At 44.9% G+C, this 19435-nt stretch overlaps 1 protein-coding gene across 5 annotated transcripts in view; it reads left to right on the top strand.

Moving 5' to 3' along the window:
• slc10a7 (solute carrier family 10 member 7) overlaps window positions 1-19435 on the top strand; it is a 93258-nt gene that overhangs the window by 23736 nt on the left and 50087 nt on the right. For 4 of the 5 annotated variants that reach the window (XM_061252351.1, XM_061252354.1, XM_061252353.1 and 1 more), the window contains exon 5: window positions 358-396. In XM_061252351.1, the coding sequence (XP_061108335.1) occupies window positions 358-396 (39 nt within the window). Of the gene's footprint in view, window positions 1-357; window positions 397-13878; window positions 13956-19435 lie in introns of those variants that run through there. The other variant, XM_061252356.1, reaches the window with a different exon arrangement.

The raw sequence follows: 19435 nt of genomic DNA, 5'->3' as shown, positions 1-19435 counted from the left end.
TGTGTATTTCTTTGCCTGCTGCTCCTGTAGAGTGCAGTTTAATGCTTTGAACTCTTTGTTTTTGCTGTAGCTGGTCAAAGTTTGTTTTATTGTTTCGTGTGTATGTTTTTCACAGTATTGCTGATAAATTGTGTGGGTATAAGGTGTGCTCTTCTGTGGTTGTCAGTTTCATAAAAAGACTCAAGTATTTAGTTTGTTTTGGTTATTGTTGAATTGAATTTCGGAATGATATTGCTGTAGTACATAGTTAACCCTATTGCTGGTGTGTGTACTGTAAGGTTAAAGTATAAATACAATGCAAAGGCTTGTCACCAAAGATCTCTGCGTTTAATGCTTAATCTCTGTTTGTATTTTCAGGCAGCTGCCATATTTAATTCAGCCTTCGGAAGTTTTCTGGTGAGTAACCCTGTTCTACTATTACAGGCAATGATGTGTTATTCATTAAAGCTGTGACACACATGCGCGCACGCTCACACACACACACACTCACACACGGTAGGAGGGGCCATTCAGGGTCAAAATGGCCTGCTGGAGTTCACCCCTTTATGTGAACATAATGCTTTCATATATAATTCGTATAATTTGTTCATTAATACGCACCGGAACAGAACACATTTAGACATACCCTGGATTTCTTAACATTTTCCCGTTTTACAACAGAGAAATCACTAAATACTAAAGCCAGTACCTTACAACGAACACGTACTTGCATAAAATTTACATGTAACCCCTGAATCTCTTTCTTATAAATGTGATTGAAAATGGCCAAAAAGGAAACAACATGCGTAGGCCTAAATTTTTAATAAGTTTGGGTTCCCCTCCTCTAATTGTCACCTCCTATGAATTGTCAGAATTGATTGCTGTGCAAATTAGTCTTAAAAAGAGGACGGGTCAATATATGGATTGTTTTTATGAGGTCCATCAAATAGCCATTACTGGAGGTACCGGGGGGCCAGGGGGCTACTGGAGAGCAGGGCATGACGGATGGGGAGGGCGGGGCAGATGTCTGCGCTTATGTCTCTGTGCTGTTTGCTGTAATTAAGGGCCATCTTCTCAGAAGAGAGGACAGAGAAAGGTGTGGCTGGTGGAGTTTCTCAGTAAAGCTTTTAAACGCCGCCGTGCAGTTTGTGGACCGAACTTCCTCTTTTACCGGCCATCTGGGGATAGAGCAAGATCTGGGAAAACTCTAAGTAATATGTGGGAATGGGCCTTTCCTTTATGAAAGGTTAACTGTTTAGAGTGTCTGTGTGACTGTGTGTAGGTTTATGTATACGCACATATGCACACAGAATCCTAAACGCGATATGGCAAAACTAGCATGATACGTGATTACAGGTTTATGTTAATGCTCAAAATGGATATTTCGGAGTCCTGTTGTCAATGAGCTTCATTGATTGGTCGTCCCAGCGATGGCCATTAACCAGTTAACAGTAGCCATCTGCTTACCGGCTCAATGTGTGATTTAATTATGGAACGCAGTTTGAGAGGAGTTTGCCTTTTCGCTCAATTTCACCGATGTTTGCAGCCAAGCCAACTGTCCTACAGCCAGCCTAATGCATTAAACTGAATGAGAGATTGAGAATTTAACAGTTTATCGCTGCTACAGGTGTTTTGTCCAAATGGCCAATGGCCGCAAAATGCAGCAAATAGGCATCATTCAACACTGAGCAGTGGAACATAGTGGCCTGTGTTTTATTTATTCATTTATTTATAATTTTATTATGCCCATCCTCAGCAATGGCATTATCTCCATCAAAAAATTATAACTATCTTGTTGAGTTACAGTATATATCACTCACTTGACTTTCCCCCAAACCTTTCAACAACAGCATAACACAGTGTGTTGCTATATAATATAGTGCAACTTCCAGAATGGGACATTTGTGTAGACAAGCAAAGTTATTATTTTATGTATTAATGGATGTAATACACTTCAGTGATGGATTTGACAATATGTGTTCTATTCACTTTTCCTCTGTCTTGACACAAGGCATTTAAAATTGTGTTACAGCTTAATAACAAAAGAAGAATGAGACAAATGCCTTTCCCCATCATGCATTCCTGTCACGAATGTCAAAAGTTTAATGTTGTGAAATGGAGGCCCTTAAATATTCATGATGGGTCTATTAGTGTCCCCTGGCTAATTAATAAGCAACATTTTAAGGTCTAATTGTTCAAGAAAACTGTGTTTTTTATGTAGCGGCAGTGGTAATAACTAATGATAGATGAATATAATTTACATAAATTCCAGGCCAGGAGAATATCTGATCATTGTGCCACGGAGAATTGCTCTAAGTTAGGAAGTTAATTCCATTATCTCCTCCTTTCATTTAAGCCTGCTGCTCTACAATAATTGGAAAACAGAATAAAAGATTAGATTTTGCTGCATGATGGGCTGTAATAAAGTCTGATAGCATGTTAGTGTTACGGAAAAGGGGGCCAATTACAGACGAAGCGCTCGGATACGCTGACGAGACCACGGAGCCTCTCCCTTCGCAGAACTGTGGCATTTGCAAAAATTCTCGAGCGTCTTTTGAATTCCGAAGTCAGACCCGACAAATTTACTCAAAAGGCCGTTGGCTCTGTGTTTCTGTGGTTCAAGTCCCGAGCTCCAGACACACAAAAACATCGGCTGACTCAAGTGAATCAAAGCGGTTGGTTATAAATAAATGCAAAACAGGTTTATTTTCAGTGGTACAGTGGGTGCCACAAATCGCGTTCTCTTTCTGCAAATGAACCCGCGCTGAACTTTCCGCGACCTCCGTTCCTGTGAATAAACCATTGCATATGACCTGCAATATCTCCTCTTGTTTTAAAATGGTGGTCGTAATCATCTTTAACCATCTAATTGTGTGTTTGAAGAGACTGAAAACTGGGTCTTCAGCAGGGAAAAAAATGGTCAGATCTCAGAAAGATGCGGACCAAGATTCCTTCCTGCCAAAAATGTTTCTCACTGCAAGTGAAGAGGTCTAGCGATAAGGCTGTCGGGTCCTCATCAATCTCAAAGAGACAAACCTTCATTAACTCCATAAACAGGGTAATCCAGTCCGTCTGTCCCCACAGTTTAGCTAAAACCCTTCAGTCTAGGACCGTCCGCGGGAGGGTAACCGCATTAAATACCGCGTTCATTCTTCTCTCTCGTTTGTGACGGCAATTTAATTACACCCCTGACCCGCAAGCGGCAAATTCTATTTGGATTCGCGCTGGCTCAATTTTCTTTTTTTTTGTTTGTTCCTAAAGTACTGACTTTTTTTTATTCTTCTCCCCAAAACATGGCATTTGAATCTCATTAGGACGAGGCCCCGATAGATATCCCTGTCGCTCCCGCGCGAGCGTAGCTGCTTCTTCGAGACGCGCCTTTGTTGTCGAGAGCTTCTCGCGGAGAGCGCATACGCGCGGCGCAACATTCAAGGGTTTGTTTTCTGCTGTCGTAAGCACGTGTTTATTGTTACCAACAGAGAGTCTCAAGGCTTCGCTCTGTTCTCGCCGTTCCTCCCGTATTATAATACGCCGAGATGAGATGCGGGTTTTGATGCATTTCTTAGTACGTTTCCGACGCTCCTTCCCGTGTCGACATATGAGGAGGCTCTTTTAATAATGGCTGCGAGGCGGGGGTACTTCCTGTAGCAGACGCGCGTGGTGATTCGATTGACGCGTCGCAGTGGTGGCTGGGAAAACCCAATTGTCTGGAATTGTCAGGTAATATAGTTCCCGGAGTGAGTCGCCCGCGTGTCTGGCAGAGGTTAGGCCCGGACACGTTTTTATTCAATAAGCGGGAAACGCGGTCCCCTTCGCCTCTCGAGCGGCCCGCTCCGTCTCATAAACCCCTCCGCGAGCCCCGCCGTTTCTTTGACCAGGAGCCGGCCGCCCGCTTAAAAATGAATCAAACGCGCATTCCTGAATTATTTTGAGTCATTGTATTTTAGAGAGATATTGAAATGTCTGGGTGTCTCCTTCGCGCTCTCTCCATCTTTGTCAGCGTCGGTTCTGAGAGAAATTTAAAGCGGCACTGCTCATGAATACCAACGCCTTCTAAACTATGGAAAAGATTTACAGATTCATAAAAACAAACATTTCTTTGCATATCTTATTTCACAATACGGTGACCCTCTGAAAACTTTCCTATGATGGAACGAGTCTACCAATAATCTGGAGAAAGGATCAGCTTCTTGAAATATATTTTTGCCTGTCTAACTGAGTGTCATTTTGAGCCCTGAATTTGTATTGTTGGCCTTCCTTAATAATCAAATCTCACCATAAAGTATAATTTCCTCCACTGAATTGTAAACATCTGTTGAGACAGAGATGTGGATCATTCAGTTACAGAACTGAGTGAGTAAGTCTCAGACAAGCCCCTAAGCTGCTGGATTCACAGAGTTGCTGATTCTGACTCATAGAGTCCCTGACTGTTTGGGTCTCTGGCTTGAGTCAATCTGTAGGACAGAATGTAGAGGGTGGGTTCGTTGATACAGCTCTACTTTGCTAAATATAGTGATTTTACAGAACATGCAGGTTCTGTAAAAGGTTTTCTTGAAGAGCATGAACTGGATTAGCACCCAGAGAGGTATAGGTCCTTGGGAAAGAGTTTCTTCAGCCGTTGGGTGTTAACAGTCTGTATAAATGGAAGTGTAGACAAATATTTAAACAGGGCAGCCAAAAAAACTGGTTAGGAAGTTATATAATCTCTGTGCTGCTCTAAACCTTATCAAGACCAATTTGTGGAGAGAATTTGTTCTGCAGTAACATGCACCGCTCACATTGTTTTTTTGGTTTTATAGCTAACAAGTTAAGGGAAAAAAGTTGTGTTGTTCGTGTTCTAAAACAACCTTTCTTACTCATGCTCTTTGGCTCTGTCATCCACTGGGGTTTCACAAAGAACAAGCTAACCACAATCATTGTATGTGCCCTAAATACGAATCACTACATATATTAATGATTAACTCATTTACACCCCCGAGGCACTCAAATACAATTTCTGTCTCGTATAAATATTTCTTCCTGGAACCGCTAAAATAGCCAGCTCAAACGCCTTCCCCCTTTCAGTATTCAGGGTGTATTTCAGTACATTTGCAGTTAAGTAGTTTTCCATGGGAGGTAGAAGAAATAATGAATTTTCTCCTCAAGAGGAAGTTAAACCACTATGTGTAGGTATGAAAGTTTTAGCATGTTCTCCCTTGAAATACCAAGAGATGGAACACATACCCATTTGCACGATGCAGACAGTTCTCGGGTGAACCTGCTTAACTCCCCGAAAAGGAAAACCGCATTGTTTTATTCACTTTATTTTTGAGGTATTTACAGCTACGAAGAATTATTACTTGGCAAGAAGGCATGTCACTGCAGCAGGTCAGTTGCAGTCATCAACTGAACGTCACGCTTCAGGAAGAATCGTTACAGCCAAGAGACAACAGACTCTGACAAACAGGCTTCACCAACCTGAACCATGATGTAGTGCACACCAGCCGTGTAGGGCAGTGGACCCCACCCTGTTCCCTGAGATCTACCGTCCTGTAGGTTTTCACTCCAACCCCAAAGTACTTCTCGTTTAACAACGATCTCATTGAGTTGCAAATTTGTAGAAATTGGTGTGCCAAATTAAGGTTGAAATGAGAACCTACAGGCTGAGTGTTGTGCACATCTCCAGGAACAGGGTTGGCAACTGCTGCTGTAGGGTAAACTAACCTAACCCTCAAGTTTAGTACACTGACTTTTTTTGTGCATACTAATCTAACCCCACAGTGTACTGCACACCAACCTAAAACCCATGGTGTACTGCACACTAACTGACTCTATTGTAATGCACACCAACTAAAATGTACAGTATAGTTCACACTGTTGTCACTGTATCACTGAGCTTTACCTGAGGACCCTGTACCAGACCTGTTTCCCTGGCCTGCCACTGTATCACTGCGCTTTACCTGAGGACCCTGTACCAAACCTGTTTCCCTGGCCTTTGTCACTGTATCACTGAGCTTTACCTGAGGATCCTGTACCAGACCTGTTTCCCTGGCCTTTGTCACTGTATCACTGAGCTTTACCTGAGGACCCTGTACCAGACCTGTTTCCCTGGCCTTTGTCACTGCATCACTGAGCTTTACCTAGGACACTGTACCAGACCTGTTTCCCTTGCCTTTGTCACTGTATCACTGAACTTTACCTGAGGACACTGTACCAGACCTGTTTCCCTGGCCTTTGTCACTGTATCACTGAGCTTTACCTAATCCAGCTCCTATCCAGCCATGGAATTCACAAGCCCCGCCAGACAGCATCTGCTGGGCAAATGATGGTAATTATAGTCCATTAGCTGCCATTGGCACACCACACACTGGCCTGCACTGTGTCCTGTGTAGCAGGGAGGCAGGGTCTGCCGGCATTGGCAGGAAACGCTTTGGCAGTAAACGCTTTTGAAAAGGCACGTCTTTTACATTGCGTGTTTAAAATGGTGGTGTACTACCTCAATGATAGTACTTAATTTTTTTTTTTTTTAAGAAAGAAAATATTGGAATAAAAAGGTATGTTTCCAAGTTTAGAGGTTGAATTCAGACCTACCAGGTAGGGAAAAGTCACTGTTTGGTTTAAACAGTGCTTTGAACAGTAACCAAAATAATATGTTCTGTAGTTTGTAGATTACTAACATTGTCTGAATTTGAACACATTTTATCTGGCAGTGTTTAACATTTTAAAAGATTCATCTAAACTAGAATGTAACCTCTATCCAGACCAAATAAATAAAGAAAGAAAATGATTACAATTATGCAATGTATTGCAGTAATTTCTTCAACTGGAATGTGCTGTTTGCCTGCTGTTCCTCCAATGGCACAAAGAGCAAAAAACTACATGCAAGTCCAGGGTGAGAGAATTGAGTGGCCAACCTACAGCCTTGCTAAGCTCGCTAGCCGCAGCCTGCGCTTAATTGCATTTGTGTTTGTGGGCGGTTTGTTCGCTTCGATAGTGACCGGCCCCTGGGAGTGAGACCCTAACCTCGCACGACACATCCGCGGCTGACCCCTCTCTCTCCCTCGGTCGCTCTTGACAGATGTTTGTCTCGTTTGATCCACGTTAGGTTAAGTGCCGGCCTCATTAAGGCCTGGGCGTGTGAGGCAGCGTTTAAAGGAAGCGAGAGACGGTTTCCTCCTCTCTCGTCTCGCATCGATGGACACCTGCTGCAGAGCACTCTCCTCATATGCCGTTTAACTGCATGTAATTGGAGCCATCATTGCAGCCTCAGCTAAATGAGTGAAAAATATGAAATAAACAAATAAACGCAAAGTGACTGAAGTCCCACCAAACATTTTGACGTCGGTTAGACCTCGATGTCGGTCATGGAGGTCGAAAGTACGTCGACTAGTGGGGCAGAAATGAAAGTTATTTGGATGTTGGTATTTTGATGAATACAAAATCCTATAGGTATAGGTATAAAAGTGGCCCCCTCATGACTTGGCCTTGTAGCCACAAAGCAGGTTGACAAATTGCTTGGAGGGGATGCACTGTCAGACCGTATGGTCCTCTGGCCTTGGCGTACTGTAGGCCCCATGATCATCGACTGATCTGTGCTGTGTGGTGGAGATAGGAACACCGCGATACAGGGTTTTCGCTCTTGGGTTTCGTGTCCTTTGCAATGAGAAAAAGTTCAAGGCACTGAGGAAGAAGAGTCTACATGAATCTGCTTATTTCCCACAATTCCATTCTCACAGCAACAGGAGGACTAAGGGTTTCCTCCCTGACGGTTTCCGTTAAGCCCTTTAGAAGCTCCGTCGCGCTCTAAAGATTAGCAGTTACATAATTGAACGGAATCAGAAGCGATGCTCCGAGCACTCGGTTATTGATCGGCGATCACAGAGAGTCAGGAGAAGACTGGGTCCCATCAGGCAGCAGAGACACAAGGCTGCTCGCTGCTGCTCGCTAGCGCGTTCGCGTAGTCGTCTCGTCTCCCGGTGACAGCGGACGGCGTATTTACGGTTTTTATGCTTTTTGATGTTCCTCTGATTGGTAACTCTTCATGTGCTGCCAATGAATCGTGTTTAAAGAGACGTTTCTTTTTCAGAGGGCTCGGCCGTATAAATATTTTCTATTGATGTATAAAATCGCTACGTCCAAGGCTCCATATCGTCCGCATTTGATATTCTTCTTCATGGCCCTGGAAGCCATGCCTGGAATCTTTCGTTGATTGATCCTATCCATTTTTCTCAAAATGCTTTAAAACACATTCATTTAAACTACGTAAATATATGTATTTCACTGTTTACACAGTGTCCCTCAGGGTCTTAGGGTGTGATGTAGGCTTGACTGCACAGACCTCTTCAAACTTACTTTTTTCTCAAATAGATTTAATTTTGGGTCATTTAATTGTATGAAATGGAACTCTACTCTCAATCTATACGTGTAGGACGTATGTCTTATCTTCAGTTCATTTAACACCTTAACCCTCAACCTGAATTTAACAGTAACTTTAATGCAACCAGATGATAACTGGTTCATGAGTGTGTGGACTGCAGTCAGAACACCCCAGGGTTTTGAATTTGCTTCTGGCCGGAATTGATGGCAAAACCTGTTGGAATCTGTGAAGGATGTGAGCCATTTCTCCTCATAAACACCTCCTGAAGCACCTTAACAATTTTCTTTGATAAGCTGTATTTTGGGCAGAGCTCTAAAACAGATTCATTTGTGCGGCCAAGACAAAGATGCAGGTTTTTGCTACCTTACCTCGGATCGCGCTGGAGCTCCTCTGGAGTGACAAGCCCTCCACCAAACAGTGTTCCATTGCTCACACTGAACATGTTAAAAACATGAGTCAGAAAAAGCAGGGGGCTATTTTTGAGTGTTGCAGAAACTGCTTTTTCTCTCTCTCTCTTTCTCTCTAACCTACTGATGAAATGTTTATCCTGTTGAACAGGAAAGGGTTTTAAGCAGTTCCTTAAACAACATGACCCGCGGTCTGGGTTTGAAATAGCTAAGATTCCGACTTTTTAATTGCTTGATGTTTAATGCATGTGGGTACAGATCCCAACGTATTGCTTATTCAGGGATTTGTTAGGAGTGTCCCGGGCGGAAGTCAAAAACAGGGACGTGTCAGCTCGCCGTGTTTTTTTCTTCTTTTTATCCATTTTTACATATAAAAAAAATCACTGGTGATTGTGCTGAAGAACGATGTTTCAGATGTCTGGGAGATCCAAGAAAGGTTAACTGCAGGTAGAAAAGAGGGGAGGGGTTGGGTGGAGAGGAATAGAAGGAAATAAAAGAAAAAAAGGGGGAAAAAACACTGCATTGAGCTATCAAATGCAGTCTGTCCTGGTTTCTTGGTAGATAATGAGTTCTTGGAACTGTGTGTTTTTGTTCCAGAAGCAGGGAAAAGATGAAAGATTGTTCCGGGATCACGCTGTACTGCACATCTGACTGAGGCAGGTGGCGTAGATGCAGATGAATGGGGAAGACTAGAGACAATACAAATTTGAAGTGAAAATGCTACTGGCGGCCCTGCTCTGTTCTTAACACGCGAAGCCTGGGGACGATTAATTATTCATCTTATTGTGTGTGCGCGCGCGTGTTAGTTCTGTGGGAAGCCAGGAAAGGTGTCGGTTGCAGTTAAACGGCGCACCTCGGGTTCGTGCGGCGCAGGTCGACCGCCACTGCGACTGTAACCCCCCCCCCCCCCCCACCCCCACCCCCGCGACTTTTTAATGATGGGACGGGGAGGGTGGCTAAAGTGCAGCTTCAGTTATTTGAAGGGGGAAAAGAAAAAGAAGGAGTGGGTGGGGTGGTGGTGGCGGTGGGGGGGGGGGACACAGAAGGGGGGAAAAAAGGGCTTTGTACACTAGGGGTGTTTTTCAAAGAAGCGCAGACTTGAAGCCATTGGGGGAGTCCTTTGACTTTAATCTTGCGCTCCTTTGAAAATTATGGCCGAGGACAGTGGTGCTTCATTAAAAGACGTGTTCTTTTTCTTGTGTAGTTCAGCCAGGATCCAACTCCATGCTGAGTTGAGCTTTCACCCACTCGCAAATCCCACACCCTCCAAAAGCTCCTTATGCTATGGACCATACTTGTGGAGTGATATTGTTTTGACCAGTTAAGGCAAGGTCTTGCTCTTGTGTCATTTTCCTTTTCATTATTATTTGTTGGTCTCATGGTAGAAGAGGTATGCATACTGATTGTAAGTTTAACCGAGTTATTTAAGAACAAATACAGTGACGGTACGAAAACACTTTTCAATAGGTGTCATTTCAATGCATACCTAGTTCAGTATCCCTGCATGTGGGTTACCCCCCCACACCATTCATGCTTACAATTGTTGGTTAATTATTTCCAAATGAGTCAAAGCATCATATAACCTTGCTGAACTTAAATGAGCAGAAACAACAGATAAAACAAACCAGAGAAACAGACTTGCTTTCAGAGTCATTACAAAATGGGACCCCACGCTGACACAAAGGCTCATTAGAAGAGCTTAAGATCATTAGACATATTTATTTACGATATAGATTAGTGGCTTGGCCTTGAAATCCCAGACTCCCTCTCTTTGTGCCTGAATGAGCCTTAATGAGTTTGCCAAGGAGCCCAACTGTCTTTAGATTTGATACTCTCTTTAAACTCATTCTTAAATGTTAAGATGTGAAATTAGCCTCTTGACATGGTTCGCCTCATTGATGCCATTATTGTCCCATTCACCAGCTCTTAAGATAAGGCGGAGGTGGGCCAGGGAACTCCTGAAGAAGGCTGTTTTTGGCACTTCCCGGTGGCGATAAAGGTCACGCGATGGTGCCTCTCTCGCCATTGTGTTGGGTCTGACGATCGAGCGTTTGAAATTCAGGCGGACGAGCTTCAGTGAAATGCCACGCGGGCGCGAATCGATTCCTCACTGTGTCCGTATGCCGCGAGAGCGCAAACCGGGTCACGGCCAGCCGCCTTTAATGACTGCCGATTGGCCACCACCGGAGAGCGTCTTCTGCTCTTTCTCTCTCCGGTCACGGTTATAAAAGGACCTGTTCGCGGCTGAGCATAATGTAGCTTTAAATGCCGTTTTCACATTTGCTGCTTTTAAGTGTCATTTTGATATTTTCCTTTTCTGTCTTATGTATTGAAATGCGGATTCATTTTTAGAGTGCTGCTACACTAGGCGAGTAGCAAAAACTGTCCTGTCCAGGACTCATGAAAATGGAAATGTGTGCTAACTGGAAAAATAGGAGCACTTCTACTAATCTACATCTACTAATTGGGATGCTCCTGATTTTTCAACCTATGGAGCACACATGCTCCTTCAATGTTATAGCCTGAGAACCCTGTTGTCATGAAAATTAGTGGTAGCTTGTGGCTTGTATTTTCCTTCCTTGTCCCCAGTGCTTAAATGTGTTCCTTTGAAGCTGCTGTCAGTTATGATGCACCTGAGTTTAGCGCAGTTAAACTAGCAAAACATGGCTGAAGAGGATCCAATTCCCCTAGCTTCTGCGATCGTAAGCACCGTTGTGATGCTCAAAACCTGCCTTTCTTCCATATGTAGCATTTTTATTACCGGCGTATAACTGTCATCTTACGGGTTCTGTGTAAAAGACGTCTCTGCTCCTCCGCCCTTTAAAGCCTGAAAATAAAATGAGCAGCGACAATGGCATGTAGGCTTGTGTGGATTCTCTCAGAGAGTATTTGTCTTCAGCCGTCTATGCGCTCTGAAACGTGTGCTGTGAATTCCTGAGCGCATACCCTCTGTAACGTTAGCTGAGGAGGAACAAACGGAGTTAAAGAAACCATGCGCTCTAAATCTCACACATTTTTCAGAACAGTCTGCTTCTTGCCACGCTGAAATTGGACAAACAACTATTACACAATAGGGAATGGTATTAGATCATCAGACTGCTCTATCTAAGGATGTAGCCTATATACTTTTTTAATCGACAGTTGCTATAGATTGGGCAACACTGTATACAATGATGATTTTTTGCAATTGACCTGATGTCAAAACCTTGTAGCTGAATGTATTATGTTGGCACTCTTCCTAAAATGGAGGGCATGCCCAAGTTTGTAGATTGAAGCTCCAACCTTTTAACAGAACCGTCTATCCTCAATGCTCAAGCTTTGGTCTGATGGGCAGACTGCCACTATAACAACCGAGTGATCACCTCCGTCTTAACTGTGGTATAGGGTGTAGGGGTATAGGAGCTGAGGAGGGACTATAACAAGGAGCAGGCGTGAACTTCTAGAATGCCTGCAAGCTGAATTTGGAGGGTAAACAAAAATCCATTGGAAAAACTGTCCCCTGGTCTGTTTACACGAAAAACAAACAAAGAGGCAGAAACAGCCTTTGATCAATCGACCTCCAAACTGATTACGGTTGAGGAGACCACGTTGTCACATAGGCAGAGGACAGCTAGCTGAAACGGATGCGCGGCGAGATCAAACCGTGTCAAATCGTCCTCGGGAATAATAAAACCGCTCTTATGGGCAACAGCCGCACCTCCACCCTCAAACGGCGTGAATTAGACTTTCCCACCGAATTACTCTGCCCTCTGCTGGCGGGTGTAGGTGCGCATCAAAGACTTTCTCTGATCCTGGTTCAACTTTTGCTTTCGCCTTTTCAGTCTGGTTCAGAAAGCCTTTGCTTGAGATAACCAAAACAGCACTTTCCCCATTTGTATTTGATTAGATGGACATAGTTATGAGCCACAATGTCTGTGAGACAACCGTGAAACAAACAACCTTGGGGTGATAGTATTCTGGAGTATTCTGAACCTTTATAACTTAAACGGTCTATGAGAGCTCTTTACAGATACATATGGTGAGGTCATGTGAATGGTTTTCCTCCTGAAAAATCAACAACAGCAAAAACATTCTTAGTGCGTATACATGGTATATAATGATGTTAGATTTCAAGAAATAAGGATGAGGCAGGATCTGTAAACAGTCAGTATTCCTTATTCCTTATAGAAGGGGGAGTCTGTTCACACAACAGGATGTGTGTTTGAAGTCCCTCGAGGGGAATTCCCTCTGAGAATTGGTAACATTCCTGTCAGATCACTTGGTGTCAATCTGCAGCTTAACAAATCATCATTTGTTCTGTTTGCTGGTCTTCGAAATGAGGTTAATGAGGTCAGACGTGAGCGAGAAAGAGAGAGAGAGAGAGCCCAGGTCTTCTCCCATCTAAACTACCGGGCAAATCCGTAATGATGAGCTGCGGATGATATTGATTAGTTATGCTAGTAAAGATAAATGAAATAACTCAAATGAAAATATTAAATGTAACATTTTAACTCTTAACAAGAAATACAATGCTACCAGCTGTCCAGCAGTTGCCAGTTCCATCAGTTGTTACCAGTTGAATGGTATGAGGTCGAATTGTTAATGATGCTTATCTAGCATTGGGTGTTCCACATGGGCCTATCTATTCAACTGACACGGCGAGGGGCCTTCTGGTGTTGCACATTATGCTTGCTGTTATTGACTCTTCCCCTGTAATCGTCTGAATTGATGTTTTGTCTCGAGTTTGTAGTGTTTCACAGAGCTGGAGCCTCCAATTGCAAAGAGCTTTAGAAGTTCGGTCTCTATCTTTCAGAGCTCAGCTCAGATGTTCTGTGTGCCGTTTGAGTCTCAAGGATCCACCTGCTTTGCTCTCTTTAGGGATGTAATTAAACAAAAAGTGTTTGTGTATTCTTCATAAACAGTGAGCAGACAAAACGGGCTTTGAATCTACTCTTTTGAGTTAGGAAGAAAGGGTAAAAGTGCTTGAAACGAGAGCACTTGTTCCCATAGAATAAAGTAAGAATGAATTCTCCTCACGAGACACCCACCTACTACACTTGATTTGTATGTAAATGTAATTGTTCGAGTGAAACCATAGTTAGAGCAGGTCGGCAGCGCAAACAGGGTGCTAATGTGCAGTTGCACTCTTTTAATCAGATCTCCGGAGTTTCCCCGCAGACCCTAATGAAACCTGACGTGGCGCGTCTTTAGGAGGACGGCGAGCGTTCCTCGGCAAAGCCGCTTCACGGAGACGGATCGCGCGGCGTTCCCGGCCGTCGCCTGCTTCTCCCAGCTCCTTTTCCCAGCACGGCTGACGTTCCCCTGAAGAGCCTGAATTATTAATGCTCCGGATTCCAGAGGGGGATTCTGCAGACATTCTCACTCTTATTGACGCCAAATTCCTTTTATTTGCAAGAGGTCTCATATAACCGCCGCACTGGTCCGTAGGCTAATTCCCGGGACACCGAAGGGGCTTGGTTTTTAATAAGCGGGCCCTTGTTGGCCTTGCCCTCCTCGTGATAGGTGGGAGTGGGCGATGAGACCTGGCTATTTGCGACGGTGGCTTTATTGCCCCCTTCAGCTGCCTGCAGAGCCCCACCCCAAGGAGCCTCTAATTGCACAGCCTCCATCCAATGACAGCCTTTAATAATGGCCTGAGGTCCAGCCCAGATCCGCCCACTAATCATACAGCCTCCGTCCAATCACAGCCTTTAATAATGGCCAATCACTGTGCTTAATAACAGCCCGAGGTCTGGCTAAGGCCCAATCACGTGGCTGTGTCTCCATTGTCCCAGGTCATCCAGACCCTGGCCTGATGGAGCGCATCACCCCCAACGAGTCACCCATATCTCATGTGCTTGTTGATGGCCTTGACATTCCGAAACATTTTCTCCCCCTTTTATGTGTGAATTTGGCTAATGCACACGGTCTACCATCGCTCAATCGTATTTCATATCGCTAGCATCATTTGTTGTCAATGTTGTGTTCTCCTTACAAGTGTACTATTTGACCTTCTAGAAATTCTTCTCTCCAGTTTTTTTGCTAGGACACTTTCTTTATTTTATTGACCAATTAGTTGGCAGCGAGCAAAAATAGCCTACCGACTGCGGGCTAATGTCACAAATTGGCTATATTAGCTAGTTCAGTATGTTAATAGAGTTTGCAACTTCAGCTCCCAAACCATTTGGCTTGCTAGCTAAAATTAGCCGACAAATGTAAAATATGTCAAATGTGGTTAATAGTTTGTTAATTGTGTACTGTACTTTCCATAAAGCCTGACATGATGAGTCTTTGTGTCTACGCTTATAATCTGACATGTACTTTAACTTTTATGCCACAATGCATATTAGTCACATTATTGAAATTTATCACAGCTTTGAACAATATTGTTGTGGGAATTGGAATTGTACTTTGTTCTATGCTCTCAGCCGGTTAAGTGCACGCTATGTAGAGTGAATTAGTCGAACATGCATTAGTCAAACAGACTGGTATATTTTTCATTTGAGGTCTCCATTTTAGGTCTTAACTTTTCCGGCCTGTGGGGGTTCGTGGAACATGGCTGTCGTTTATCACGTTTGTTGCAGTCGCCTCACGTTTTCTTGGTTTGCGCGCGTTCCCATCCGTAACCTTCTGGCACTCTCTATTGCGAGGCTATTAGCGAGTGTGACATTTTCCCGCAACTCTTGAATTATAGCAGATCATATGAGATTTTGTACAAAATTTGTTTTAAATGTATCAGTAATGGGTGTAGTTAGATAATTCTGTAAGAAGAAAGTGGTAAGGATAAGGGATAAGGAGGTGTGAAGGTCATTGGCTTTTTCGTCACAGACTGTCAATTACACTGTGCCCGGATCAGAACCGGCTCGGATCAGACCTGGCCATACAACGGTACCTTCTTTTCCCTACTGCACAGTCTCTGGGTCCGATTTGTACAACATAGCAGTAAAAACTGCAGTTCTGTTTTCAAAATGCTTAACAAGTCCGCGGAAAGTCAATGCATATCACGGTCTCTTTGTCCATATCTCTTTCTAGTCCAAGAATGAATTGCACTCCGGATAATGTGGAACTTACAGCTTCAATTGCGTATGGTATGATGGCTTCATCTAATGGTTCTTAATTTCCGTTGACTTATATCAGTGCTGCCATATTGTTTGGCGTAATTGAATCGTAATTTGAAAGGTGATGGTAATGGTTACGGTACATTAGTGTTTCAGTGGTAACAGGCGTCCTTCCCCGTGACGGTTTGCGCTGGCGTTCCTGTTGGCTGGGCGTGGGAGCGTCGGGAAGCTCTGGGGTTAAGTAGCGCTCGCTCAGGCGCGCGATGGCGGCTCTGCTCTCTAGCCGCCGCTCTGCCTGACTGCCCGGCGCGGGGTGAACGGCGTGAGGACAAACGAGCCCCCGCAGGGGGGGGGAGGGGGGGGAGGCGACCTGCTCCCTGAGTCATCACTTCCACACGGGCCGCATTCATCAACGCCCGGCCTGGGCTGGCTGTGCGGGAGGAGGGGAGGCTGCTTTTAGCCTGCGGTGTGCAACATGCATGGACACACACGCACACACACGCACACGCAAGCTCACATACACACACGCATGCATGCACACATACACACGCACACACACACACACGCAAGCAAGAAAGACATACACACACACACACACACGCAAGCAAGAAAGACACACACACACATGCGCAAGCAAGAAAGACATACACACACACACATACATGCACGTAAGACATACACACCTGCACATGAGCTCACAAGGGTGCATACTCCAGAGCTCACACATGCGCACACACACGCACACAATAGGTGATATGTAGTGGGAGGAAAAGATACAAGGATTTCAAAGTGACACCTTGTACTGTAAATAAGTACATTGTACAGAATGTACTTATTTTGATACCACTGATCACAATTGGATACACTACATGGAGCAGTTAGTGGGACAGTATTTGTGTATGGGTGGCATGTTAGCATAATGCTAATGTAACTGAACTGGAGCTGGAGCATTGCCGTTGTGCCCTTGAGCAAAATTTCAGATGCATAAATTGATTGTATTTGAAAATGTAATCCATGTCATTCTGTATAAGAGCGACCACTAAACGCTAAAACGTGAAGGTGATAATGTTGTTATTATTATTATTATTAGATTTCATTATGAAGAAAATTAGGTGCGATAGGCTTTTCTTCTTTCTCCAGAATAAATGACGGACGAATCAATAAACACAATAATAATTTGAAGATGAAATGATGTCATTGAGAGTAAAACAGCGGCAGGTACAGATTCACCTGACAGAGGAGCGATGGTGTGCGAGAGATCGTCGGTGTGCGAGAGATCGTCGGTGGAGCGAGCGGCAGCGCTGGAGCGAGCGGCAGCGCTGGAGCGAGCGGCAGCCCTCGGACGGTGTCGCTGCACGCATTAGCGGGCTGCGGGCGGCCCGCTCTAAGCGCTTTATGCCGGTAATTTGACGTTTATAGTAATAACGTCCGGGCCGGGCTGAGACAGGGTGCGACCCCTGTAATGAACCCTTTCATAGGCTTTCAGTTTCCCCCCTCCCCTGGGCCCCGTGATGGATGGTTCCGGCGCTTTCTCCCCCATCTGCGCCGTACGCTTCCTCCTCGGCACGTTCCGGGCCTCTTATCCTTTAAGGGGTTTGTAGCCTTTGGACTGTTACGGCTCCGATCACCCGCGCCTTATCTCTCCACACGGAGCAGACGAATAGATCTCCGTTACCCCCCGCCATTCCCACACAATGTTAAATATATATATTTATATATATATAAAACTCCAGTGGCCGTGACAGCTGTATTTTTTTTTAAACGAATAGCGCGTTTGATAGCCGTTATAGTATATCGTTGGCCATTACTTTCTCTTTCTTTGTGTTGTTGAACATTGCTGTGTTTCCAGCCAATTTGGTGAGAGTGAGCATCAATCACGTGTCACAAACCACGGGCCCCCTCATTCCCCATTCTCAGGGTCCCGCGCAGATTTTCCTACAGGCGACGGGAAATTAGAAACAAACTTTATAGTTTAGCTCCCATCGCCTGCTGATTAAACGACCCCTCCGCACCAGTGACCGAGAGAATCTATTATTCCGACAGCCCCGCGGAAAAAGAACTGAAAGAAAATATCATCGTTTTGTTTTCGATGGAGCACTTTGGAGTTTTTTTTCCACAAAACACTCACACTCATTCTGCGCAGTTTGGCGTCTCGCTGTCGTCGTTGCGAAGGAGTCGCTCCCTGCCTCTCTCGGGCGGAACCACCGTGAATTCATCGGGTGGAGTGTGAGGAAGACCTGCGAAGTGCCTTCAGCATAGCATTATGGGTAGAGCCTGGGAACTGTTCGGTTGTGTGGAGCTGTGGATGCGACAGTGGTGACAAGGCCTCGCTTGATCTGGGGGGGGTGTCTGAGATGGCAGGGGGGGGTACGGGTGGGGGTGGGGGTGCGTGGACTGAGGCAGAGGCTGGGCCTTTATCCCAGGTACGGCACCTGGGATCAGATGAAAGACCCTTTATACTCCAGCTCACCTGCTTACACAGTCATTCCCATCCCCCCGTCAGACTCACTCCACAGTGATAGACATACTAAACACGGGTGAGGGCTCTGTCAGTAAATATTGGATTGTTTGGAGGGCGTGGGGGGAAGGGGTGTGTGTGTGTGTGTGTGTGTGTGTGTGTGAGTGAGGTGGGGTAGAGTAGGGGGGGGGGGGAGGTTGTTTGCCCCCAGGTATTTTGCGGTCTTGTATTTTGAAAGCTTGTATGGAGGTTGTAAGTCGGTTGTAAACACTGCCTGTAATTCCGTTCTGCTTAGCTTTGGGCCGTTCCCAGCTCCCGCAATCCCGTTTCCGGGGAGTAAACGCGGGGATCGGGAGTTTCGCAGACACGCGGAACGCAATCCGAGGGGCCGCCTCGCTTTTCAGCGAAGGGTTTGCAACGGGGACGGAAAAGAGCGGGAAAATGGCGGAAGCGCGTTGAGAAACGGGCCGCTCGACGCTCAGAGCAGAAGTTGGAGCGAGGAGAGCTGGTTCTCTGCTCCGGGTGCCTTGCAGGCAGTCTCTCCCGCAGAGCTCTGAGAAAGGAGCTCCGTCAGCCTGCCAAGACCGAGCCTGAATCTGGTTCACAAAGCCCGTGGCTGTTATTCTCAACTAGACGATGCCCCGTGGCCAGCCTGGATCGCACGGAGACCCATCTGTCCATCGTAGCATGATCTTAATTATGGCTCGTTGTCGGTAGAAAGCCCAACGAGGCACGCATTGAATTACTGTCACTTTTTTTTTTCTATTACCTTCACTTACCTGCGTTACTTTTGCACGATACTATAGTAACGCAGTATAAAGAGGTTTTCAGTTCAAATGAATGTGCCCTCAGTTTCTAATGGTCATTTGAAAAAAAGAAAACGTAAACAAACAAATGTTTTCACCCACCTATTTTGAAGTGCTCCGTAGATCTTAGTGAGAATGATGCTAATTAACCATAAATTTGCTAAATAATTTACGGTTATTGATGTTGTACAAATGTTGTTTCTGAATGCTACAATGTCAAGAAATGTGTAATTCATGGCACAGGGCTGCTTAACTTTATTTTGTGTTACTGTGGGTTAGGATACCTCTTCTTCTATCAACCTGCAAGAGAAATATCCTCTCAGCTTCGTATAGCCATTAGCCTGTAGCCTACTGGTTAAGGTACATGGCTAGGACCCGGAAGGTTGGTAGTT

Source organism: Conger conger, chromosome 8 (genome assembly GCF_963514075.1).
Source record: "Conger conger chromosome 8, fConCon1.1, whole genome shotgun sequence".
Classification (NCBI taxonomy): domain Eukaryota; kingdom Metazoa; phylum Chordata; class Actinopteri; order Anguilliformes; family Congridae; genus Conger; species Conger conger.
Note: the sequence above shows the minus strand (reverse complement) of the source record. Positions and strands in the feature narration are given on the sequence as shown.